At 49.4% G+C, this 25845-nt stretch overlaps 2 protein-coding genes across 5 annotated transcripts in view; one reads left to right on the top strand and one right to left on the bottom strand.

The window, feature by feature from the left end:
- LOC116969375 (zinc finger protein 615-like) overlaps positions 1-25845 on the bottom strand; it is an 864645-nt gene that overhangs the window by 9308 nt on the left and 829492 nt on the right. Inside the window, exons 1-3 of one of the 4 annotated variants that reach the window (XM_033016243.1) lie at positions 10269-10313; positions 813-912; positions 459-665 (exon numbers count right to left, since the gene is read on the bottom strand). The gene's annotated coding sequence lies outside the window, so the exon portion shown is untranslated. Of the gene's footprint in view, positions 1-458; positions 666-795; positions 913-10268; positions 10318-25845 lie in introns of those variants that run through there. The other 3 variants (XM_033016241.1, XM_033016239.1, XM_033016240.1) reach the window with 3 other exon arrangements.
- Positions 18559-25483, top strand: LOC116969372 (zinc finger protein 664-like). Its single transcript, XM_033016236.1, has 2 exons — positions 18559-19817; positions 25437-25483. Exons 1-2 carry the CDS (start codon positions 18587-18589, stop codon positions 25481-25483), a joined length of 1278 nt encoding a protein of 425 aa, XP_032872127.1. The 5' UTR covers positions 18559-18586.

The raw sequence follows: 25845 nt of genomic DNA, 5'->3' as shown, positions 1-25845 counted from the left end.
CTGCCTCTCTCCATACCCCCTGATCCCTTTAGCCACAAGGGCCACATCTAACTCCCTCTTAAATAGAGCCAATGAACTGGCCTTAACTACCTTCTGTGGCAGGGAATGCCACAGATTCACCACTCTCTGTGTAAAAAATTATTTTCTCATCTCGGTCCTAAAAGACTTCCCTCTTATCCTTAAACTGTGACCCCTAGTTCTGGACTTCCCCAACATCGGGAATAATCTTCCTGCATCTAGCTTGTCCAACCTCTACTGCAACATTAGCGAGATGACAGCACAATAACATGCATGTTTTTGCTCTATGATATAAACGATCAGAAAGATGTTCAGACAACTCGTTCTTACCCTTTACGCTACAGATTGTACTGTACAAACAATTAATCAACAAGGTCAAAATGCAAGAGTGCATGAATCTGCAAAAATAGCTCCTTCAGCATAACCACATATGGGTGAACCTTTCCTCTATCGGAAGAACCAGTCAATCTTCTGATTTTAACCATATATGTACAATGGCTGTACAATGCTCTGCAAGATAAAGAATTGCTGAATTGCTGATTATTAAGGTATAAATATGTCTGATTGAACATTACCTCTGTGTGTGGAGAAAGAGAGACTCTGTAGTCTGTATTTTACATACGGTCAGAGTTGACTCCCACACCTGCCTTGGCGAAATAAAGACGTTACTGTATCACTAACTTTTGTGTTGTCATCTGTTTGAAGCAAATTGAACCTTAACACTAGGACTCAGCACATGGGAGGGGCAAACCCAGAAAGGGAGGGACATCAACCTACCCTTTAAAACCCCTTACCGGCTAAAAGTAGATCTCTTTCACTGATGAAGCTACAGCGATAGCGAAACTGGAAAATCGTTGTCCAATCGAGAAGAGTTCGGCAAGTGGTCTCTGCAAGCTGGAAAAAAACAAAGACTTGGTGAGCACCTTGGTAACAGTAATAATGTAATGTAATAACAGTAATGTAATGTAATAACAGTAATTGAGCAACAGTAATAATGTGAATCGCGACCAGCACAGGAATCAACTGAGACCAAGAGATTCCTTTGCAGTCGCTGTTAGAGTTATTTATAAAATGCCCCAGACTCTGCACCATCTGAGGGTTCTGCAAGAGCAGCACCCACTTAGGGTATCATAAGGCAGGCAAAGTTATTAACACACTTTGTAAAACCGGCAAATCCCACCCAGGAAACATTACAAAAAGTGGCTTCTAATGCTGAAACCTGGGCAAAGCACACATGACAAATTTTGATTGAACATTACCAAAACAGCCTGGAAAAACTGGATGAGGTGCGCCTGGAGGGCGAGCCAACTGATCGTGTGCAGGAGGTGGTCGCCAAAGCCTTAATCTGGAAGAAGCTTTAATCTGGAAGAAGAAAAATTTGGGTCATAAATTTAAAATCAGAATGGAGGATCTTAGAGAAGGAGTTTTGAACCTGACCTCAGAGACTGGCTGGAACAGCGAGGCAGTCTCCTGGAGTCCCAGCCCCGCCTCAATGTCCAATGTAGCTGTATACATCCCGGTTTTATCAGCCATGATCACATTGAATGACGGTGCTGGCTCGAAGGGCCAAATGGGAGGGAGAGGGAGGAGGAGGGGGAGAGAGAGAGTAGTGGCGAGACAGAGAGAGGGGGGGGGGGGGAGAGGGAGAGAGGGGGTGAGGGGGAGAGAGAGAGGTGGTGTTAGGTAAATTGAATGGATTAAAGGCCGATAAATCCCCAGGGCCAGATAGGCTGCATCCCAGAGTGCTTCAGGAAGTAGCCCCAGAAATAGTGGATGCATTAATGATAATTTTTCAAAACTCTTTAGATTCTGGAGTAGTTCCTGAGGATTGGAGGACAGCTAATGTAACCCCACTTTTTAAAAAGGGAGGGAGAAATAAAACGGGGAATTATAGACCAGTTAGTCTAACATCGGTAGTGGGGGAAATGCTAGAGTCAGTTATTAAAGATGGGATAACAGCACATTTGGAAAGTGGTGAAATCATTGGACAAAGTCAGCATGGATTTATGAAAGGTAAATTATGTCTGACGAATCCTATAGAATTTTTCGAGAATGTAACTAGTAGAGTGGATAAGGGAGAACCAGTGGATGTGTTATATCTGGACTTTCAGAAGGCTTTCGACAAGGTCCCACATAAGAGATTAGTATGCAAACTTAAAGCACACGGTATTGGGGGTTCAGTATTGATGTGGATAGAGAACTGGCTGGCAGACAGGAAGCAAAGAGTAGGAGTAAACGGGTCCTATTCACAATGGCAGGCAGTGACTAGTGGGGTACCGCAAGGCTCAGTGCTGGGACCCCAGCTATTTACGATATATATTAATGATTTGGACGAGGGAATTGAATGCACAATCTCCAAGTTTGCGAATGACACGAAGCTGGGGGGCAGTGTTAGCTGTGAGGAGGATGCTAGAAGGCTGCAAGGTGACTTGGATAGTTTGGGCGAGTGGGAAAATGCATGGCAGATGCAGTATAATGTGGATAAATGTGAGGTTACCCACTTTGGTGGCAAAAACAGGAAAGTAGACTATCTGAATGGTGGCCAATTAGGAAAAGGGGAGATGCAACGAGACCTGGGTGTCATGGTACACCAGTCATTGAAAGTAGGCAAAGTGTTTAAGAAGGAACTGCAGATGCTGGAAAATCGAAGGTACACAAACATGCTGGATAAACTCAGTGGGTGCAGCAGCATCTATGGAGCAAAGGAAATAGGCAACGTTTCGGGCCAAAACCCTTCTTCAGACTGATGGGGGGTGGGGGGCGGGAAGAAGAAAGGAAAAAGGAGGAGGAGCCCGAGGGCTGAGAGAGAGATGGGAATGGGAGGAGACAGCAAGGGCTAACAAAATTGGGAGAATTCAATGTTCATGCCCCCAGGATGCAGACTCCCCAAGCAGAATATGAGGTGCTGTTCCTCCAATTTCCAGTGTTGCTCGCTCTGGCCAGATTCCAGTTGGGGAGTCTGCATGAAGAAAGACTGGATAGACTCGACTTGCACTCGCTGGAATTTAGAAGATTGAGGGGGGATCTCATAGAAACTTACAAAATTCTGAAGGGGTTGGACAGGTTAGGTGCACGAAGATTGTTCTCGATGTTGGGGAAGTCCAGAACAAAGGGTCACAGTGTAAGGATAAGGGTCTCATCTTTTAGGACCGAGATGAGAATTTTTTTTTTCACACAGAGAGTGGCGAATCTGTGGAATTCTCTTCCACAGAAGGTAGTTGAGGCCAGTTCATTGCACGGCTCTCGCTTAATTTTTTTTCCCTGTTGCCAGCTGGGCAACCTTGGCAGCTTTTTAGATTGCCAAATGACAGTTTAGGAGGTCATTTAAGATGGCTTGCATGACGCGTGCGATAATGTTTCAGACGAAGCGCGTAGTTACCAGTCAGAATTATACTCAATGAAGCATTCACATATTATTTCTGCTTCAAATAAAATCACAAACTAAACATATTCACCAATCAAGACATGATATATCTCACAATGACATGCAGCAACATTATAAGACAGTATCTCAACTCTTTCTACACATTGCAATTAATGCAATTTCTATTAGTTCTTTCCACTTCCAAACTAAAATGTGGTTGGATTATTCAGCGTATGATCAACCTGTGTCAATAAATCCTGGACCATGGTAACATATATGCGTACGTATAGTTGTGAATGTTGCTCATTAAATAACTATAGTACTGATACTCCATATTAAGAGCATTGATTTGCCGTTAAAATGAATTCTGTAATAATGTGTTAATGGTAGCAGTGACAATCGAACACTGCAGTTTTAATGTTTCACGTGTTCACAATTTAATTAGTCCATCTTTATGGATTAAAACAAATAATAACATTGAGAATTAAAACATTTGATTGCATTCCGTTATCAGTCCAATGTTCGCTCTGAAGACATTTCCAGCACAATTGGGTCAGGGAGGGGGGTGTGTGTGAATCAGTGCGGGGTGGCTAGTTGGCGGGGGGGGGAGGGGGGTTAGAAGGCAGTCGGTGCAGAATAGATGGATTGAGGCAGGTGAATTAGTACGTGTTGTTTGGAGTAGATAAAATTGTGAGGGAGAGCAGGGGGGATGTCAGTGGTGTTGAATGGGGGGGTTCAGTACGGGATGGATGGGGATTGACAAAAGTGCTGGAGAAACACAGCGGGTGAGGCAGCATCTATGGAGCGAAGGAAATAGGCAACGTTTCAGGTTGAGACCCTTCTTCAGACTGTTCCCCCCATTCTTCTTGAATGGGAGGATCAGTACAGGATGGATGGGGGAGATCAGCGCAGGATGAATGGGAGGCACGGCCGCAATAGCGGCTCCATCTCCCCCTCCCTCCCTCCTCTCGGCCTCGGCGTGCGGGAGGGTTTGTTTTGAAAGCGCCGTTAGCGGGTTTGCAAGCAGCAGCCGCTATCATGGCGGGCGGGGTGCGGGAGGGGGAGGAGATGGAACCGCTAACGCGGCCGCAGCTGCCGCTGTTCGGGGCCCATCTTTCGCTCCGATCCTTCCTCACCCCGCACCTTAAGTCGTTCCCACGCAATACAGCCGTCACCGCCGACACAAAACGTCGCGTTCCTATTCTCCAGAGATGCTGCCTGACCCGCGGAGTTACTCCAGATTTTTGTGTCTATCTTCGGTTCAAACCAGTATCTGGTTGCCAAGCCGGGCAAAATGACTCGGTGTTTAGGGTGCCCGGCGGCGCTTTGAGTGGTCAGTGGCACCCGGGCAACTGCTAATTTCGAGCCCTGTCCTTGGCTATATTTAAGAGGGAGTTAGATGTGGCCCTTGTGGCTAAAGGGATCAGGGGGTCTGGAGCATCCAGAGAACTGGCTGCCCTGAGGCAGAGAATTCCAGATTCACCACTCTGTGTGAAAAAGTGTTTCCTCTTCTCACTTCTTAATGGCTTACTCCTTATTCTTAATCAGTGGCTCCTGGTTCTGGTCTCCCCCAACATCGGGAACATGTTTCCTGCCTCTAGCGTGTCTGAGCCCTTAACAATCTTATATGTTAAACCTAAGGTACTGGAAGAGAGAAGGTGGGTGACGGTGAGAAAGGGAGGGAAACATGGAATGCACATGTCCCCGGCTGTTGTACTTCTTGTGAACAGGCTCACCCACTTAGAAGCTGTCGGGACTGAAGACATTATCACACTGAGCGGCGGACTGGCTTGCGAAGCAAAAGGGGCTGTTGAGCCAAAACCAAAGAGGCCAACGTCAGGCAACGCCATTGTAGTTGGAGACTCCATTGTGAGAGGTACGGACAGGGGTTTCTGCGGCAACAGACGGGATTCGAGGATGGTGTGCTGCCTTCCTGGTGCCAGGTTCCAGGATGTCACGGACAGAGTGCAGAAAATCCTCAAGGGCGAAGGTGAACAGCCGGAAGTGGTAGTGCATGTCGGCACAAACGATGTCGGAAAGAGGGGATGAATATTCTGCAGCGTGACTTTAGAGAGCTCGGGAAAATGCTGAAAAGCAGGACCTCCAGGGTTGTTATCTCCGGTTTGCTTCCAGTTCCTCGTGCTGGCGAGAGCAGGAACAGGGAGATACGGGACCTGAATGTGTGGCTGAAGAACTGGTGCAAGGGGCAGGGATTTAGATTCTTAGGTCACTGGGATCTGTTTTGGAGTAAAGGGGAACTGTACAAAACGGACCGATTGCATCTTAACAGGTGGGGGACCAGCATTCTGGCAGGCAGGTTTGCCACTGCTACACTGGTGGTTTTAAACTGAATAATGGGGTGGGATGTCAAATGGGATAGTCAAGGACGGAGTTAAAGGGAAAGAGAGTAAAGGGATAGTTAATGACCCCAGAATTAACGGGAAAGAAAGCTCACAAAGGGATAGGAGAGTATGGCCAAGTGTAATGGGGATCGATGTGAAAGGTGAGATGCGTAAGGAATTAAATGTATTGTATATAAATGCGCGAAGCATAAGAAGTAAAGTAGATGAGCTTGAGGCTCAGTTAGAGGTTGGTAGATATGACATTGTGGGGATTACTGAGGCGTGGCTGCAGGAGGATCGGGCCTGGGAACTTAATATTCAGGGTAATACATCCTATAGGTGGGCAGAGGAGGGGGGGGTAGCTCTTCTGGTGAGGGATGGAATTCAGTCCCTTGCGAGGGAAGACATAGGGACTGGCGAGGTAGTCACTGTGGATTGAGTTGATGAATTGTAAAGGCAAGAAGACACTAATTGGTGATATCTACAGACCCCCAAATAGTAGCCCGGATGTAGGGTATAAGTTGCAGAAAGTCAAGTCAAGTCACATTTATTTATATAGCACATTTAAAAAACAACTCTCGTTGGCCAAAGTGGTTTACATTTGTTATAAGAATAGCACAACAAAGACTATATGCATATATACATGTAGCCCTCAATCAGAGGACGTCAGGAAAGGCTTGGGAGTATAGATAAGTCTTTAGTCTTGACTTAAAAGAGTCGATGGAGGGGGCAGTTCTGATGGGAAAGGGGATGCTGTTCCACAGTCTAAGGGCTGCAACCGCAAAGGCGCGCTCACCCCTGAGCTTATGCCTAGACCGTGGGATATTCAGCAACCCCAAGTCGGCCGATTTGAGGGGCCTGGAGGTGGAGTGGTGGGTGAGAAGACTTTTTATGTAGGTGGGGGCAAGCCCATTGAGGGGTTTGTAGACATGGAGGAGGATCTTGAAATTTATACGGAACCGCACAGGGAGCCAGTGGAGAGAGGCCAGGATCGGGGTGATGTGGTCCCTTTTTCGGGTGCCCGTCAGGAGTCTCGCTGCGGCGTTTTGGACCAGTTGCAGGCGGGACAGGGAAGATTGGCTGATGCCAGTGTAAAGGGAGTTGCAGTAATCTAGGCGGGAGGAGATGAATGTGTGGATGATCTTTTCCAGGTCATCAAACTGGAGGAATTGTTTTATTTTAGCTATCATCCGAAGCTGAAAGAAGCTAGCTTTTACCACGGCATTGATTTGTTTGTCAAATTTCAGTGCTGAGTCAAATATCACGCCAAGGTTTTTTACGTGAGGTTTGAGTAGTGGGGTAAGGCTTCCAAGGCTGCCTGCTATCATTTTGATTGAGTCCGAGGGGCCGAGAAGGATGACCTCACACTTACTCTCGTTTAGTTGGAGGAAGTTCTGGGCCATCCAACACTTTATATCCTCGAGGCAGTGGGTAAGGTTAAACAGATTAGATTGGTTTTTGGGCTTCAAGGGGAGATAGAGTTGGGTATCGTCTGCGTAGCAATGGAAGGAAATGCCGTGCCTTTCAATGACTTGGCTTAAGGGGAGCATATACAGGGAGAAGAGAATGGGACCAAGGATGGAGCCTTGTGGAACCCCACAGCAGAGATTAGCTGGGGAGGAGAATGAGTTGCCTATGTTAGTCGAGTTAGCAGGAGTTAAAACTGGCATGTAACAAAGGTAAGATACGGGCTTTAACATACGGTCTTTAATCTGCAATTTGAGGGGAAGGTTAAATCGGAAGTGTCAGTGATGCAGTTGAACAAAGGGGACTATGAAGGCATGAGAGGGGAGCTGGCCAAGGTAGACTGGAAAGGGATCCTAGCAGGAATGACGGTGGAACAGCAATGGCAGGAATTTATCGGCATAATCCGGAAGAAGCAGGATCATTTCATTCCAAAAAGGAAGAAAGATTCTAAGGGGAGTAGGAGGCAACCGTGGCTGACAAGAGAAGTTAGGGGTAGAATAAAACTAAAAGAAAGAAGTATAACACAGCAAAGAGTAGCTGGAAGCCAGAGGATTGGGAAACTTTCATAGGACAACAGAAGGAAACAAAACGGGCAATACGGGCTGAAAAGATGAAGTACGAAGGGAAACTGGCCAGGAGTATAAAGGACAGTAAAAGCTTCTTTAGATATGTTAAGAGAAAAAGAGTAGCAAAGTCAAATATGGGTCCCTTGACGGTAGACACGGGTGAAATTATTATGGGCAACAAGGAAATGGCAGAAGAGTTGAATAGGTACTTCGGATCTGTCTTCACTAAGGAAGACACAAACAATCTCCCAGATGTACTGGAGGACAGAGGATCTAAGGGGGAAGAGGAACTGAAAGATATTTGCATTAGGCGAGAAATAGTATTGGGTAGGCTAATGGGACTGAAGGATGATAAATCCCCTGGGCCTGATGGTCTGCATCCCAGGGTCCTCAGGGAGGTGGCTCTAGAAATAGTGGACGCATTGGTGATCATTTTCCAATGTTCAATAGATTCAGGATCAGTTCCTGTGGATTGGAGGATAGCTAATGTTATCCCACTTTTCAAGAAAAGAGCGAGAGAGAGAAAACGGGGAATTACAGACCAGTTAGCCTGACTTCGGTGGTGGGAAAGGTGCTGGAGTAAATTATTAAAGAGGTAATAATGGGGCATTTGGATAGCAGTAAAAGGATTAGTCCAAGTCAACATGGATTTATGAAAGGGAAATCATGCTTCACTAATCTTCTGGAATTTTTTGAGGATGTGACAAGTAAAATGGATGAAGGGGTGCCAGTGGATGTAGTAAATCCAGACTTTCAGAAAGCCTTTGATAACGTCCCGCACGGGAGGCTGGTGACTAAAATTAGAGCAGATAGTATTGGGGGTAGGATGTTGACATGGATAGAAAATTGGCCAGGCAGTGAAGAAAGCTAATGGAATGTGGGCCTTCATAACAAGAGGATTTCAGTATAGGAGTAAAGAGGTTCTTCTGCAGTTGTATAGGGCTCTGGTGAGGAAAAATGTTCCCAATGTTGGGCGAGTCCAGAACCAGGGGCCACAGTCTTAGAATAAAGGGGAGGTCATTTAAGACTGATGTGAGAAAATCTTTTTCACCCAGGGATTTGTGAATTTATGGAATTCCCTGCCACAGAGGGCAGTGGAGGCCAAGTCACTGGATGGATTTAAGAGAGCTCTAGCGGCTAGTGGTGTCAAGGGATATGGGGAGAAGGCAGGCACAGGTTATTGATAGGGTACGATCAGCCATGATCCCAATGAATGGCGGTGCTGGCTCGAAGGGCCGAATGTGCCTCCTCCTGCTCCTAGTTTCTATGTTTCAATGAGAGTCCCTCTCATCCTTCTAAACTCCAGAGTGTACAAGCCCAGCTGCTCCATTCTCTCAGCATATGACTGTCCCGCCATCCCGGGAATTAACATTTGTAAACCTATGCTGTACTCCCTCAATAGAAAGAATGTCCTTCCTCAAATTAGGGGACTAAATCTGCACACAATACTCCAGGTGTGGTCTCAGTGGGGCTCTGTACAACTGCAGAAGGGCCTCTTTGCTCCTATATTCGATTCCTCGTGTTATAAAGGCCAACATGCCATTCGCTTTTTTCACTGTCTGCATGAAACGTCATCTGCCATGCATCTGCCCACTCCCAGCAACCTGTCCAAGTCACCCTGCATTCTCATAGCATCCTCCTCACAGTTCACACTGCCATCCAGCTGTGTGTCTGCCCACCAATTTTCTATTCATGTCAGTGCTCTACCCCCAATACCATGTGCCCTAATTTTGCCCACTAATCTCCTATGTGGGCTTAGTGCTGACACTAAGTGAGAGAGGGGGGAGAAAGAGAGAGGGGGGAGATAGAAAGTGGGGTGAGAGTGGAAGAGAGAGGTGGGGAGGAGAGAAAGGGGAGAGGGAGAAAGAGAGAGAGAGGTGGGGGGGAGGAGAGAGAGAGAGAGAGAGGTGGGGAGAGAGCAGAGATGAGGAGAGAGAGAGAGAGCGAGAGAGTCGAGAGAGAGAGAGGGGAGAGAGAGAGAGATGGGAGGGAGAGAGATGGGAGAGGGGTGGGGAGAGAGAGAGAGATGAGAGAGGAGAGCGGAGAGAGAGAGAGAGGGAGAGAGGGAGAGAGAGAGAGAGAGAGAGAGAGATATAGAAATAGAGTGATAGATAGATGGAGAGAGAGAGAGATGTCTGTGTACATTATCCCGCAGTCGTTGTTTACTATTTGACAGTGGAGAGAGAGATACAGTGATAGAGAGATAGCAGTGTACATCCCACAGATAGAGAGAAAGAGAGACAGATGGAGAAAGAAAGAGAAAGAGAGAAAGAGAGACAGAAGAGACAGAGACAGAGACAGAGAGTGAGAGAGAGAGAGAGACAGAGATATAGACAGACAGGGATAGAGAGAGAGACTGTGTCCCGACTCCCCGCTCCCCTCCGACATGGTTCCTCCACCGCCCCGGCCGCCCGGCGCCAACCCCAGGCCCAGTCACCGTCTCCCCCCCCGGCACCGAATCCCCAGCCAGCGCGCCCGCCCCGCCCGCCCTGATCCACCGGAGCCTCTCACCGCGTCCGGCCCGGCCCGGCCCATCCGGGTCCCCACTCACTCACTCACTCACTCACTCGCGGCTCATCCGCCCGCCCGCTGCCCGTTGCCCCGGAGACAGAGACAGAGAGAGACCGCGCGGGCAGGGGCTCAGCCCGGAAATGACGTCGCTGCCCCGCCCGTTGCCCCGGAGACAGAGAGAGAGAGAGAGAGAGAGACCGCGCGGGCAGGGGCTCAGCCCGGAAATGACGTCGCTGCCCCGGCCGCCCGTTGCCCCGGAGACAGAGGGACCGCGGAACGCGTGGGGGAGGTGGCATCAGCCCGGAAATGACGTCACGGCCCCGGCCGCCCGTTGCCCCGGAGACAGAGCGACCGCGCAACGCGGGGGGGAGTAGGGCCTCAGCCCGGAAATGACGTCCTGCCAAGATGGAGCCGACCCGCACTGCACGGTGAGAGAGAGATATCTGAGGGGGGGGGGGTTCGGGAGCGAGCGAGCGAGAGGCTAAGGTTAGAAAAGGGGTGAAGTGAGTAGCGGGGGGGAAGCAGGGAGCAAAGGGATTCAAGAGGGAGTGGGTTTGGTGCCGAGGGGGATGAATGGGGGGGGCAGGGAACTGGGGGGGAGAGAGGGGTCAAGGAAGGGGGTAGGGAGCCTGGTGAGGCTCACTGTGTGGGGGTGGGGAGGAGGGGGGAGGGACCAAGGGGGGGGTAAGGAGCAGGAGGCGGCAAACAGGGGTAAGGGGCAGGGAGCCACAGGGAGGAGGTCACATTGTTTGGGGGTGGGGAGGGTGTTGCAGTTTAGGAAGTCAAACCAGGGCAGGATCTTCACTGTGAATGGCGGGGAGCTGGGGGAATGAGTGGACCCGAGGGATCAAGGAGTGCGGGCACGAGTTGGGCCGAATGGCCTCTTTCCACCGCTGTATCACTCTATGACTATGACAAAGTGCTGGAGTAACTCAGCGGGTCAGGCAGCATCTGTGGAGAGAAGGAATGGGTGACGGTTTGGGCCGACACCCTTCTATGGTTTAGTTTCGAGATGCTGCGTGGAAACAACAGGTCTTTCGGCCCACGGAGTCTGCGCCGTACACTAGCACTATCCCATACACTAGCACTATCCTACGCACATTAGAGACAATTTAGCAATTTTGCAGAGGCCGATTAATCTACACCCCTGAAAGGTCTTTGAAATGTAACCATATAACAATTTACAGCACGAAAACAGGCCATCTCGGCCCTACAAGTCCGTGCTGAACACTTATTTTCTCCTAGTCCCATCTACCTGCACTCAGACCATAACCCTCCATTCCTTTCCCATCCATATACCTATCCAATTTATTTTTAAATGATAAAATCGAACCTGCCTCCACCACTTCCACTAGAAGCTCATTCCACACAGCTACCACTCTCTGAGTAAAGAAGATCCCCCTCATGTTACACCTAAACTTCTGTCCCTTAATTCTGAAGTCATGTCCTCTTGTTTGAATCTTCCCTACTCTCAATGGGACAAGCTTATCCATGTCAACTCTGTCTATCCCTCTCATCATTTAAAGACCTCTATCAAGTCCCCCCTTAACCTTCCGCGCTCCAAAGAATAAATACCTAACTTGTTCAACCTTTCTCTGTAACGTAGTTGCTGAAACCCAGGCAACATTCTAGTAAATCTGCTCTGTACCCTCTCTAGTTTGTTGATATCCTTCCTATAATTGGGCGACCAAAATTGTACACCATACTCCAGAATTGGTCTCACCAATGCCTTGTACAATTTTAACATTACATCCCAACTTCTATACTCAATGCTCTGATTTATAGAGGCTAGCATACGAAAAGTTTTCTTTACCACCCTATCTACATGAGATTCCACCTTCAGGGAACTATGCACAGTTATTCCTAGATCCCTCTGTTCAACTGCATTCCTCAATTTGCTACCATTTACCATGTATGTCCTATTTTGATTTGTCCTGCCAAGATGTAGCACCTCACACTTATCAGCATTGACATGACTGTGTCGCCAGGTCCACTACTAACCATATCATCAAATACGCGGATGACACAACAGTAGTGGGCCTCATCCGCAATAACGACGACCAGGCATATAGAGAGGAGGTGGAACAGCTCGTGAGCTGGTGCAGCAGGAACAACCTTCTCCTAAATGTGAACAAAACCAAGGAGATTGTCGTCGATTTCAGAAGGAAAATTCAGCCCAGTCACACTCCACTTTGCATCAACAACTCAGCAGTGGAGCAGGTGAAAAAGATCAAGTTCCTGGGGGTGCATATAACGGACACCTTAAACTGGTCCACAAACATTACATCTCTGGCAAAACGGGCACAGCAGCGGTTGTACTTCCTCCGCAGGTTGAGAAGTTTACACCTCCACCCTCCCATCCTCGCCACCTTCTACAGAAGCACAATTGAGTCGGTCATGACCAGCTGCATCTCTACGTGGTGCGGCAGCTGTACAGCTGCGGACTGGAAGTGCCTTCAGAGAGTGGTGAGGACAGCGGAAAAAATCATTGGGACTTCTCTTCCTTCAATCATGGACATGGGGTACAAGCGCTGTCTGATTAGAGCTAAGGGCATTACCAGAGCCCCCACACACCCACAATTCGGACTGTTTATACTGCTTAACTCTGGGAGGAGGTACCGCAGCATGAAGAGCGGGACAACCAGGTTCTGCAACAGCTTCATCCCCCAGGCCATAAGATTACTGAACAATCAACAAAACTGAGGCTAGAACTTTTAAAATATCGACACTTTAAAAAAAAAAACTTTTTATATATATTTATTTTACAGAACCATGCACATGAGGCATTTTTATGGACGCACCTAGCACTTTTACTTTTACTATTTACCTGATTGGAGAGTCAAATGCAACGAAATTTCGTTCAAGGTGCACTGTGTCTAGGTGTATATCTGAATGACAATAAAGTTTTCATTCATTCATTCATTCATTCGTTTTCATTCATTCATTGAACTCCATCTGCCATCTTTCAGCCCATTCTTCCAAATGACCTAAATCTCTCTAGACTTTGGAAATCTACATTATCCACCACACCACCTATCTTAGTATCATCTGCATACTTACTAATCCAATTTACCACACCATCATCCAGATCATTGTTGTACATGACAAACAACAGTGGACCCAACACAGATCCCTGAGGCACCCCACTAGTCACCTGCCTCCAACCTGACAAACAGCCATCCACCATTACCCTCTGGCATCTCCCATTCAGCCACTGTTGAATCCATCTTGTTACTCCTGCATTAATACCCAACAATTGAACCTTCTTAATCAACCTTCCATGAGGAACTTTGTCAAAGGCCTTATTAAAGTCCATAGAGACAACATCCACTGCTTTACCCTCATCAATTTCCCTAGTAACCGCTTCAAAAAATTCAAGATTAGTCAAACATGACCTTCCAGGCACAAATCCATGTTGACTGTTCCTAATCAGACCCTGTTTATCCAGATGTTAATATATATTATCTCTAAGTATCTTTTCCATTAATTTGCCCACCACTGAAGTCAAACTAACAGGTCTATAATTGCTAGGTTTACTATTAGCAATTCTCTTCACACTGTGTTTTTGATTTTCTGTTTTCGGATTGAATTCTGTTTTTAATTTGTGTCTCTGTGATGTCTTTTTTACCTGTTCTATTCCGATTATATGTTTTTATTCCGATTACTATGTAAGGTGTCCTTGATATGTCTGAAGGGCGCCCATTAAATAAAATGTATTATTATTATTATTAGCACCCTTTTTAAACAATGGAACAACATGCGCAGTACGGCAATCCTCCGGCACTATTCCCGTTTCTAATGACATTTGAAATATTTCTGTCATAGCCCCTGCTATTTCTACACTAACTTCCCTCAATGTCCTAGGGAATATTCTGTCAGGACCTGGAGACTTATTCATTTTTAAATTTTTCAAAAGTGCCAGTACTTCTTTTTCTTTGAATCTCATAGTATCCATAGCTACTCTACTTGTTTCCCTTACCTCACATAATTCAATATCCTTCTCCTTGGTGAATACCGAAGAAAATAAATTGTTCAATATCTCCCCCATCTCTTTTGGCTCTGCAGATAGTTGTCCACTCTGTCTCTCTAATGGACCAATTTTATCCCTCGTTATCCTTTTGCTATTAATATAGCTCTAGAAACCCTTTGGATTTACTTTCACCTCACTAAAGCAACCTCATATCTTCTTTTAGCTTTTCTAATTTATTTCTTAAGATTCTTTTAACATTCTTTATACTCCTCAAGCACCTCATTTACTCCATGCTGCCTATAATTATTGTAGATCTCTCTTTTTCCGAACATAGTGGCCAATTTCTCTTGAAAACCAGGGCTCTTTCCAATTTTTACTATTTCCTTTCAACCGAACAGGGACATAAAGATTCTGTACTCTTAATATTTCCCCTTTAAATGTCCTCCATTTCTCTTCTACCTCCTTCCCATAAAACAAAATGTCCCAATTCACTCCTTTTAAATCCTTTCGCATCTCATCAAAGTTAGCCTTTCTCCAATCAAAAATCTCAACCCTAGGTCCAGTTCTGACCCTCTCCATAATTATATTGAAACTAATGGTATTGTGATCACTGGACCCGAAGTGCTCCCCAACGCATACCTCCGCCACCTGACCTGTCTCATTTCCTAACAGGAGGTCCAGCACTGCCCCTTCTCTAGTAGGTACCTCTATGTATTGCTGCAAAAAACTATCCTGCACACATTTTACAAACTCCAAACCATCCACCCCATTTACAGAATGCGTTTCCCAGTCTGTGTGTGGAAAATTGAAATCTCCCACAATCACTACCTTGTGCTTACTACTAATATCTGCTATCTCCTTACATATTTGCTCTTCCAATTCTCGCTCCCCATTTGGCGGTCTATAATACACCCATATAAGTGTTGCTACACCTTTCCCACTTCTCAGTTCCACCCAAATAGCCTCCCTAGACGAGCCCTCTAATCTATCCTGCCAAAGAACTGCTGTAATAGCTTCCCTGACAAGCAATGCAACACCGCCACCTCTTGCCCCTCCAATTCTATCACACCTGAAGCAACGAAATCCTGGAATATTTAGTTTCCAATCACAGCCCTCCTGCAACCATGTTTTACTGATCGCCACAACATCATACTTCCAGGTGTCAATCCAGGCTCTAAGCTCATCCACCTTTCTTACAATGCTCCTAGCATTAAAATATGCACATTTAAGAAACCCACTGCCTCTTATTCTCTGCTTATTTTCTTTTTCTTCTTTCTCCCCTAGATTTTGGGTCCGAGTGCTTCCCTTCTCTGCCTCCTGCCCCACACTCTGTCTACTAGCTTTCTCTATTTGAGTCCCTCCCCCCAACCATTCTAGGTTAAAGTCTCCCCTGTAGCCTTTGCAAATCTCCCCGCCAGGATATTGGTCCCCCTCGGGTTCAAGTGCAACCCGTCCTTTCTGTACAGGTCACACCTTCCCCAAAAGAAGTCCCAATGATCCAGAAACTTGAATCCCTGCCCACTGCGCCAGTCCTTCAGCCACGCATTTATCCTCCACCTCGCTCCATTCCTACTCTCACTGTCACGTGGCACAGGCAGTAATCCCGAGATTGTTACTTTTTTGGTCCTTTCCTTAACTCTCCTCCCTACTTCCTAAATTCTCCCTTCAGGACCTCTTCTTTTTTTTTACCTATGTCATTGGTACCTATATGTACCACGACCTCAGGCTCCTCTCCCTCTGATTTCAGGATATCTTGGACGCGTTGAGACACATCCAAGACCCTGGCACCAGGGAGGCAAACTACCATCCGGGTCTCCTGACTGCGTCCACAGAATCGCCTATCCGACCCCCTAACTATAGAGTCCCCAATTGCCCTCCTCTTCTTTTCCCTACCTTTCTGAGCAACAGGGCCGGTCTCTGTGCCCCCAGGCTCCCCAACCGCACTCAAACAGGAGTACTTATTGCCAAGGTGTACAGACACTGGGGTACTCACTAGTCCCTGCCTCTGCCCCTTGCCCTTCCTAAGTGTGACCCACATGTCTGTCTCCCATGGGTTTGGAGTGACCACCTCCCTATAACTCATCTCTATGACCTCCTCACTCTCCCTGACCAGACAGAGGTCATCGAGCTGCTGCTCCAGGTTCCTAATACGGTCCCTTAGGAGCCCCATCTCGATGCACCTGGCGCAGATGTGGACGTCTGGAGGGCTATCCGACTCCATGACCTCCCACATCTGACATCCAGAACAGTAAACTGCCCTGGCCCTCATTCTCCCGCCTTACCCTGGATACAATACAAGTACAATACAATACAATACAAACTGCTGGAAGAAATCAGCAGGGATCTGACTCACAATCAGCTGCTCACTCTTGTCCTTTAGACTGTACCTTTACTATAAAAAAAATAAATTTTTTAAAGCACTGTACCCTTAGCTCACTGTACCTTTAACCAGAAAGCAGAAATGTTAACCTGAGATTGCACCCAATCAGCTGCTTTCTCCAGTCTGCTTCCACCAATCAGCGGCTTCCACCTGAACCCTTCCTATGAAGTGTGGAACGTTACAGATTTCGGTAAATGCCCCGCGCCCGATTTAAACGCTCACCGCCCGGAAACTCCTCCTCTTGCTCCAGTCTCCCGGGCCTCTGGAGTAAAGCCCCGCGCCCGATTTAAACGCTCACCGCCCGGAAACTTCTCCTCTTGCTCCAACGTCACCTGGGCCTCTGGAGGAAAAAGGAGCACCCGGAGTAAAAACATAATATTCTTGCCGACAACCAACATGCATTTAGGAGGCATAGATCATGCGAGTCTCAGCTTATCCTGACGACAAATGACCTGGCCAAGCACCTTGATAGTAACATCATCATGGATTTAGTTGTGCTGGACTTTTCTAAAGCATTTGATGTCATCCCACACCAGAGACTGCTTCGGAAGCTTGACTTCTATGGTATTTGTTCCAACACGAAACGATGGATTTCCAGTTTCCTGACAAAACGTCTTCAACATGTGTGTGTGAACGGAAAGAGCTCCAATTGGCATCCAGTGTTGATGGTACACCACAGGGCACAGTACTTGGCCCACACCTATTTTTGCTTTACATAAATGACATCCATGAAAAAGTCGCAAGTACGACCAGACTATTCGCTGATGATTGTTTGCTGTACCGTCCAATTAAGTCAGCGGATGATGAAGGTGCTCTCCAAAAGGATCTCTATACTATGGTTGAGTGGTCACAACAATGGGGCATGCAGTTCAACCCTTCCAAATGTGAAACCATGCGTGTCACCAGAAAGAGGAATCCAGGCGAAACATCTTACAACATATTTGGTGTCACCCTTGAAGAATCCAAACAAACCAAGTATCTTGGCATCAAATTGCAGAATGATCTGCGTTGGAATGGTCAGACTCATCATGCAACGGTGAAAGCAACAGGTGTCCTAAACTTCCTGAGGCGCAATTTCATCATTGTTCAACTTCTGTCAAGGAGAAGCTGTATTTCACCTTCGTTAGACCTCATTTGGACTATGCAGTTGCAGCATGGGACGCATACACAAATAAAAACATTTCTTCCATCGAACGTGTCCAGAGACAGGCAGCTCGATTTGTTACTGACACCTATGAGAGAGAAGCAAGTGTCACCAAACTTCTGAATTCTCTGGGGTGGAACCCTCTCCAAGACAGACGTGAAGCTCACCGTTTGACCTGTTTTTACAAAATGTTAAATGGTCAGCTAGACATAGATTACAAGACCTACACCAAACCCAAACTAATTAGGAGCAGACGAGGGCATTTGATCCAATTTGTGATCCCAGCTACAAAGACAGATGTGTACAGCAATTCGTTCTTCCCACACACAATTAAAGCATGGAATAATCTCCACCAAACTATAGTTACCCAACCAGATGCAACTAAATTTAAAGTAGCACTTTCTTCCCAATAACCCTTTCTGGCTTAATCCCTCCCTTCACCACCTCCAGTTTAAATTCTAGTTGGAATATTTTGGAGGACCAAGAAACCAAGAACCAAGAACCACGCAGGTCAAAGGGAGAATGTACAATCTCCGCACAGACAGCACCAGTAGTCAGGATTGAGCCTGGGTCTCTGGCGGTGAGGCAGCAACTGTACCGGTGCGCCAGTGTGCCGCGCAGAATTATATAATGGTTTCTTCCACCATAAACGCACCCAATATGTGTTAGTAATGTCGTTTGCCAGCTCGTTGACCCTCTGTGTTCCCCTCCTGCAGGGTTTAGGAGCCGTTGCTGTGGATGGAGAGATGGGGACGTGAGCGGCCATTGAGGGAGGCCAGGGTACACAGAGCCCCCCATCAGCTCTGTGTGCGGGCTGAGCTTCGATGGAGGACCACATGACGGAGCACAACAAGAAGCGTTATGAATGTGACGTGTGTGGCAAGGCCTGCCGGAGCCCGAGCAAGCTGGAGATCCACCGGCGGGTGCACACGGGAGAACGCCCCTTCGACTGCTCGGAGTGCGGCAAGAGTTTCAAGACGGCGAATGTCCTCAAGGCCCACCGGCGAGTGCACACTGGCGAGAAGCCCTATGGCTGCTCCACATGCGGCAAGAGCTTTACCCAGATGTCGCGGCTGCGGGAGCACCAGCGGGTGCACAGCAATGAGCGGCCCTTCACCTGCTCCGACTGCGGCAAAGGCTTCAAGTCGTCCAAGGACCTGAAGGTGCACAGGCGGCTGCATACCGGGGAGCGGCCCTACACCTGCAGTGACTGCGGCATGGGCTTCACCAATTCCAGCAACCTGCTAAAGCACCAGCGGACCCACACCGTTGAGCGCCCCTACACCTGCGCCCAGTGCAGCAAGGGCTTCACCCACTCCAGCAGCCTGCTAAAACACCAGTGCACCCACACCGACGAGCACTCATACACCTGTGCCCAGTGTGGCAAGGGCTTCCCCCACTCCAGCAACCTGCTGGTGCACCAGCGCACCCACACCGGCGAGTGCCCCTACACCTGCGCCCAGTGCGGCAAGCGCTTCACCCACTCCAGCAACCTGCTGAAGCACCAGCGCACCCACACCGGCGAGCGTCCCTACAATTGTGCCCAGTGCGGCAAGGGCTTCACCCACTCCAGCAGCCTGCTGGAGCACCAGCGCACCCACACCGGTGAGCGTCCCCACACCTGCGCCCAGTGCGGCAAGGGCTTCACCCAGTCCACCAGTCTGCAGCTGCACCAGCGAACACACACCGGGGAGCGGCCCTACACCTGCACCCAATGCGGCAAGGGCTTCATCTGCTCCAGCAGGCTGCTAGAGCACCAGCGCACCCACACAAGGGAGTGGCCCTACACGTGCGCCCAGTGCGGCAAGGGCTTCATCTGCTCCACCAGGCTGCTGTCGCACCAGTGGATGCACACCGGCAACCGTACCGTCCCCAGCCTGGCGTGTGGAGAGCGCTTTGCCATTGGCTCCCACGCCTTGTCTCACCAGCACGTGCAAACCAGTGGCCAGCCCTACGACTACCCGCACTGTGGTGAGTCGTTTGACAGCGTGCGGGGATTGACGCAGCACCGGCAGACTCACACCGGCGAGCAGCTGCTCCCACAAGAGAGCATGGGCGCTGCGGGAGCACCAGCGGATACACACCAGAGAGAGACCCTTTGTGTGCGCTGATTGTGGCAAGCATTTTACCGGCATGTCCAGCCTGTGGCAGCACCGGCGTACCCACAGCGGTGAGCGTCCCTTCCTCTGCCCGACCTGTGGTAAGGGCTTCACCCGCCTTGACCACCTGCTGGAGCACTGGCGAGTCCACACCAGCAGTACCCCTTCACCTTCCCGCTCTGTGGCAAGGCCTTTGCCCGCTCCTCCAGCCTGCTAGCACACTGCGACGTTTAGGTAGACACAAAATGCTGGAAGGAATGGGTAGCGTTTCTGGTCGAGACCCGATGTGTCACCCAGTCATTTCCAGAGATGCTGCCTGACCCGCTGAGTTATTCCAGAATTTTGTGTCCTTTTTTGTAAACCAGCATCTGCAGTTCCTTGTTTTTAAATCATTCTGGTTAACTGTATGCAATACTCCAAATGCTACGTGACCAATGTCCCTAAAAGCTGCACATATACATTCCTCTCTCCATAACTCACACCCTTTTATCTCATTTTCCCTCGCCTGTCACTTACTTCACCCATCTGCCGATGACCCCCTCAACTGTTTACATAGTGTCAGTCTGAAGAAGGGTCCTGACCCGAAATGTCACCTATCCATGTTCTCCACAGATGCTGCTTGACCCGCCGAGTTACTCCAGCACTGTGTGAAATGTCACCTATCCGTGTTCTCCACAGATGCTGCCTGACCCGCTGTGTTACTCCAGCACTCTGAAACGTCACCTATCCATGTTCTCCACAGATGCTGCCTGACCCGCTGAGTTATTCCAGCACTCTGTGAGTCATCACCTATCCATGTTCTCCACAGATGCTCTCTGACCCGCTGAGTCACTCCAGCATTTCGTGTTAGAGTCATAGAGTGATACAGTGTGGAAACAGGACCTTCGGCCCACTCTGCCCGCACCGACCAACATGTCCCGACTACACTAGTCCCACCTGCCTGCATTTGGTCCATATCCCTTCAAACTTGGCCTATCTATGTACCTGTTTATAGCTGTTTCTCAAATGTTGGGATAGTCCCAGCCTCAACTACCTCCTCCGGCAGCTTGTTCCATACACCCTCCACCCTCAGTTGGAAAGTAACCCCTCAGATTCCTATTAAATCTTTTCCCCTTCCCCTTAAACCCATGTCCTCTGGTCCTCGATTCCCACACACCGGGCAAGAGATTCTGTGCATCTAACGGTGTTCTATGCAAGATTCCAGCATCTGCAGTGTCTTGTGTCCCTCACCTATATCCACCTATCACTTCTGAAGAAGGATCTCAACCTGAAACATCACCCATTCCTTCTCACTAGAGATGCTGCCTGTCCCGCTGAGTTACTCCAGCATTTACTCCAATCACTGAAGAAGGGTCCTGACTCAAAACGTCGTCTGTCCATTCTCTCTAAAGCGGAGCAGGAAATAAGTGGGTCAGGCCGAATCTGTAGAGGGAAGGGAATCCAAGGCGACCACTCCCACCTCTCCTTTCCAACTTTCTCCACCCCCCACACCAAGCAGTCTGAAGAAGGGTCCTGACATAGAATGTTGCCTGTCCATGCTCTCCAGAGGTGCAAGTTACTCCAGGAGATTGTGTCTCTTTTTGTAAACCAGCATCTGCTGTTCCTTGTATCTAGACTAGGCGTGCATTTGGGGAATTGGGGGAAACGTTTTTTCAGCCATCAACGGAGATGCAAATTTTCTCCTTTTCTGAGGATCGCCCGTGAGGAGCTCCAACCTCGGGGCCTGTGGACTTAACACCGTGAAGCCCACGGTCTCCGGTAAGAGGAGGCCGACTCAGGAGCTCCATGCTGTGGAGTGTACCAATCCTTCCCGACCACATATTTTCCATCATCCCGACGCGAGGGCTTCAGACATCGGACCGTCGGCAGCGCCGATTGTAGAGGGTTCAACAGCCCCGACCACGGGTGAACAAACGAGGAAGATAATTGAACTTTATTACCTTCCATCAGGCACGGAAATCGCTATCAAAATATGGAGGGGACGTCGAGGGTCAACGAGCTGGCAAACGACATTACTAACACAATTTCTTGGCGGTCACGCGTGCATGCGCACACAAACACACGCGCGAGGCTTCGGAGGCTCAATCCAGCGCTAAATGCAGCTCAACTCTGCCTGCCTCGCCGGGTTAACCTACAGCTCTGCCTGGACTGACAGGACATCAGCGCTGCTCGCTGGCCATATTTCCCGCAAGTCCAGGCAGGGCTGTAGGTTAACCTGGCGGGGCAGGCAGAGTTGAGCTGGGTTTTGCGCTGCTTCTCTGCGGATGAAGAGGGGAAGAAACGTGGGGGGGAGGAGAGGGGATGAAAGTCGGAAGGATCGGGGTGGAAAGGGGGTGAGAGGGGAAGAAGAGGGGGTGATAGGGGAGGAAAGGAGTAAGGAGAGGAAGGGAGAAGAGGAAAGGGGGAAGGAGAGGGAAAGAAAGGGGGGAGGAGAGGGCCTAGACAACGCATGCCTGGATCCTATAAAACAGCTCTGAGGCCTACGAAACAGGCCTGGAATCCCAGAACTTTGGACAAAGCCCAGAACACAGGCCTGGAGCCTAAAAGTCTGGGCCGACACCAACATACCAAACCTCTGGTCCAAAGAGCATTATTGCGAGAAATATTGTGGGTGCTCAGCAACAGATGTAACATATTTGTGTGTTTATGCCTGGAACTAAATGTTTTAGTGAAGATTTTTGGGCCAAAAATCAGCAATTAGACGACGAAATGCATTAATAAAAGCAAAATAAAGCATGATTTCCCCCCCTCTCTCCCTCCCTCTTTCCCCCCTCACACTCTCTATCCCCTCTCCATCCAACCCCCATTCGCTCCCCCTCCCTGCTCTCTCTCCCCTGCTCTCTCTCCCCTGCTCTCTCTCTCTCCCCTCTCTTCCCCCCCCCACCCCCTTTCTTTCTCTCGGGGGGTGGAGGGTAGAGCGCGCGGTTTCACACGGGAGGGCTGGTTCCAGAACACAATATTCCACCACTCACCCATAACCCCCAAATGCGCGGGCGCAGCTGAATGTTTCCTGTTATGACGTAACCCCCCCCCCCACACACACACACACACACACTAATCCCCACACACACACTAACCCCCCACACACACTAATCCCCCCCCACACACACTAATCCCCCCCACACACACTAACCCCCACACACACACTAACCCCCCCGCACACACTAACACACCCCCACACACTAAGCCCCCACACACACTAACCCCCCACACACAATAGCCCCCTCCCACACATACTAACCCCCACACACTAACCCAACACACACACTAACCCCTCCGCACACACTAACACCCCCCCCCACACACCCACACACTAAGCCCCCACACACACTAACCCCCCACACACAATAGCCCCCTCCCACACATACTAACCCCCACACACTAACCCAACACACACACTAACCCCCCACACACACACACTAACCCCCCCCACACACACACTACCCCCCCCCCACACACACACTAACCCCCCCACACACACTAACCCCCTACACACACACTAGCCCCCACACACACACTAACCCCCTACACACACACTAATCCCCCCCCCCACACACACTATCCTCCCCCAGACACACTAACCCCCCCACGCACACTTTAACCCCCCCGCACACACGAACCCCCACGCACACTAACCCCCCCCACACACACACACATTAACCCCCCCACACTCTAACCCCCACATACACACACACTGCCCCCCACACTCACACTAATACCCCCACACACACATTAACCCCCCCCCACACACACTAAACCCCCCACACACACACACACACTAACCCCCACACACACACTAACCACCCGCCTTGATATTACCACATCCCCGCCCATCCACTCACGCATACTCCCAACATACTCCACGAAGAGGTGAAGCCATCTTGGGGAATGGCTGCTAACCAGCAGCCCTCCGTTTTAATTCATTATTATTTTTTTTAAAGTTTTTAGTAATTCTTGTTCTTCGTTTGTTGGAGAAATGGACTTCTTAATGTGGGGGGAAGGAAGTCATTATACTTCTAGGTCCCTACCTGGTCGGTGAGGCAGCTTTTTTCTCCGGGCTGCCTGTCGACCCGTCCTCGTGGCCTACCAGCGGGCGTGGAGCGCCGTTTCCTGGCGGGGACCGCACAGCACCTCGGCTTCGTTGGCGGCACAGCGCTGGAGCGCTATCGCGGAGCAGAGCGGGTGATGCCTTGCCTGGGTCGCCGCGCTGGATCGACACGCTGGAGCTCCGGTGAGCTGTGACCGCCCAGATCAACACCTCCGGGCTGCGGGTCTGCGGTGCGGGTGGCACCGACTTTAACATCGGGAGCCTGGGAGCTCCAACCCGGCGCGGCCCTGTCGGCTTCGGAAGCCGACAATCCCCTGCTAGGAAGCGGCCGTTCCAGGTGGCCCAGCCACTGTGAGGACTCTCCCAATGCTGGGGCAACAGCACCCGGCCAGAACGGCCAGGAACATCGGGCCTCCGTAGAGGCAATAGCGGTGGCCTCAATAGGCCTGACTTTGGGTGAACTGGGGATGGGGACTGGACATTGTGCCTTCCCCCACAGTGGTAACCACTGTGGGGTGATGATTTTTTGTGTGTAAGTTAACATGTTAGTCTGTGTCCAAGATGGCTGTCGGAAGGGAGAGTGGATGCTGGCGCGCTTTAGCTGCCGCTGCTCTCTCTTCACATTGTGTTTTTTTGATTTTGTGTCTTTGGAGCGATTTCTATCTTTAATTTGTGTATTGATGATGTCCTTATTATTTATTTTTCTCCGACTATGTTTTTTTTCTCTTCCGTTAATTTTTGTACGGCGCCAGCAAATAAAATGCATTATTATTATTATAACTTGCAGGCCCGTCTATAGACAGAGAGGTGGGGGGGTGGGTAGAGAGAGAAGACAGAGAGAGAGGGGGCAGAGACAGAGAGAGGGGGCAGAGAGAAAGAGAGAGGGGCAGAGAGAAAGAACGAGTGAATGGCAGAGGGAGAAAGGGAGGGGGGTGGGAGAGAAGGGTGAGGAAGAGAGAGGCCAATGGAGAGAAGTGAGAGAGGCGAGGAGAGAGAGGGAAGGTGGGTAGAGAGAAGAGGGCGTGAGGAGGGGTGTAGGCTGGGGGGGGGGGGGGATGGGGGGTGGAAGAGAGGCCGGGGGGAAGAGAGGCAGGGGGGAAGAAAGCCCCAACTCGCAGGCACGTCTAGAGAGGGAGATGGGCAGAGACAGAGAGGGGGGCGGGGGGGTGGAGGAGAGAGGGGGTAATTAGCACATCATTTTTTCGAGATGTGACAACACACAAACAAATAAATAAACACACACACATCCAAGATCAGAGTTTTATAATTATAGAGATAGATAGATATAGAGGAAAGCTTATCGTTCAAATTTATTGTCACATGCACCAATTAAGGTACAGTTATATTTGAGCTACCATACAGCCATACTCAGTAAAAAGCAACAAGACACACAGCCACATAAAAAAAAATTTAACAGAAACACCCACCACAGCGGAATCCACATTCCTCACTGTGATGGAAGGTAATAAAGTTCAATCATCTTCCTCGTTTGTTCACCCGTGGGCGGGGCAGTTGAACCCTCCGCAGTCGCCGCTGCCGACGGTCTGATGTCCGAAGCCCTCGCATCGGGTTGACGGAAACTCCGGCGTCGGGAAGGATTGGAACACTCCGCAGCATGGAGCTCCCGAGACGGCCTCTTCTTACCGGAGACCGCGGGCATCACGGTGTAAAGTCCACAGGTCCCTGAGGTTGGAGCTTCTCATGGGCGATCCTCGGCAAAGGAGAAGAATCGCATCTTCGTCAAGGGTATGTGACTGAAAAAAAGTCCCACCCCCATGTAAAACAAACCTAGAAACACTAACACATACTTAAAATACGGGAAGCGGTGACTCCGAATTGATCCTGACGCCTCTCGCCAGCGAGAAGAAGACAGAGGAATGCCGAAGAGATGGCCCACAAGGGAGGGAGGGATGTCCATTTAATTTAATGTAATTGG

Source organism: Amblyraja radiata, unplaced genomic scaffold (genome assembly GCF_010909765.2).
Source record: "Amblyraja radiata isolate CabotCenter1 unplaced genomic scaffold, sAmbRad1.1.pri S31, whole genome shotgun sequence".
Classification (NCBI taxonomy): domain Eukaryota; kingdom Metazoa; phylum Chordata; class Chondrichthyes; order Rajiformes; family Rajidae; genus Amblyraja; species Amblyraja radiata.
The sequence above is the reverse complement of the archived record's forward strand: the minus strand, read 5'-3'. Positions and strand labels throughout refer to the sequence as shown.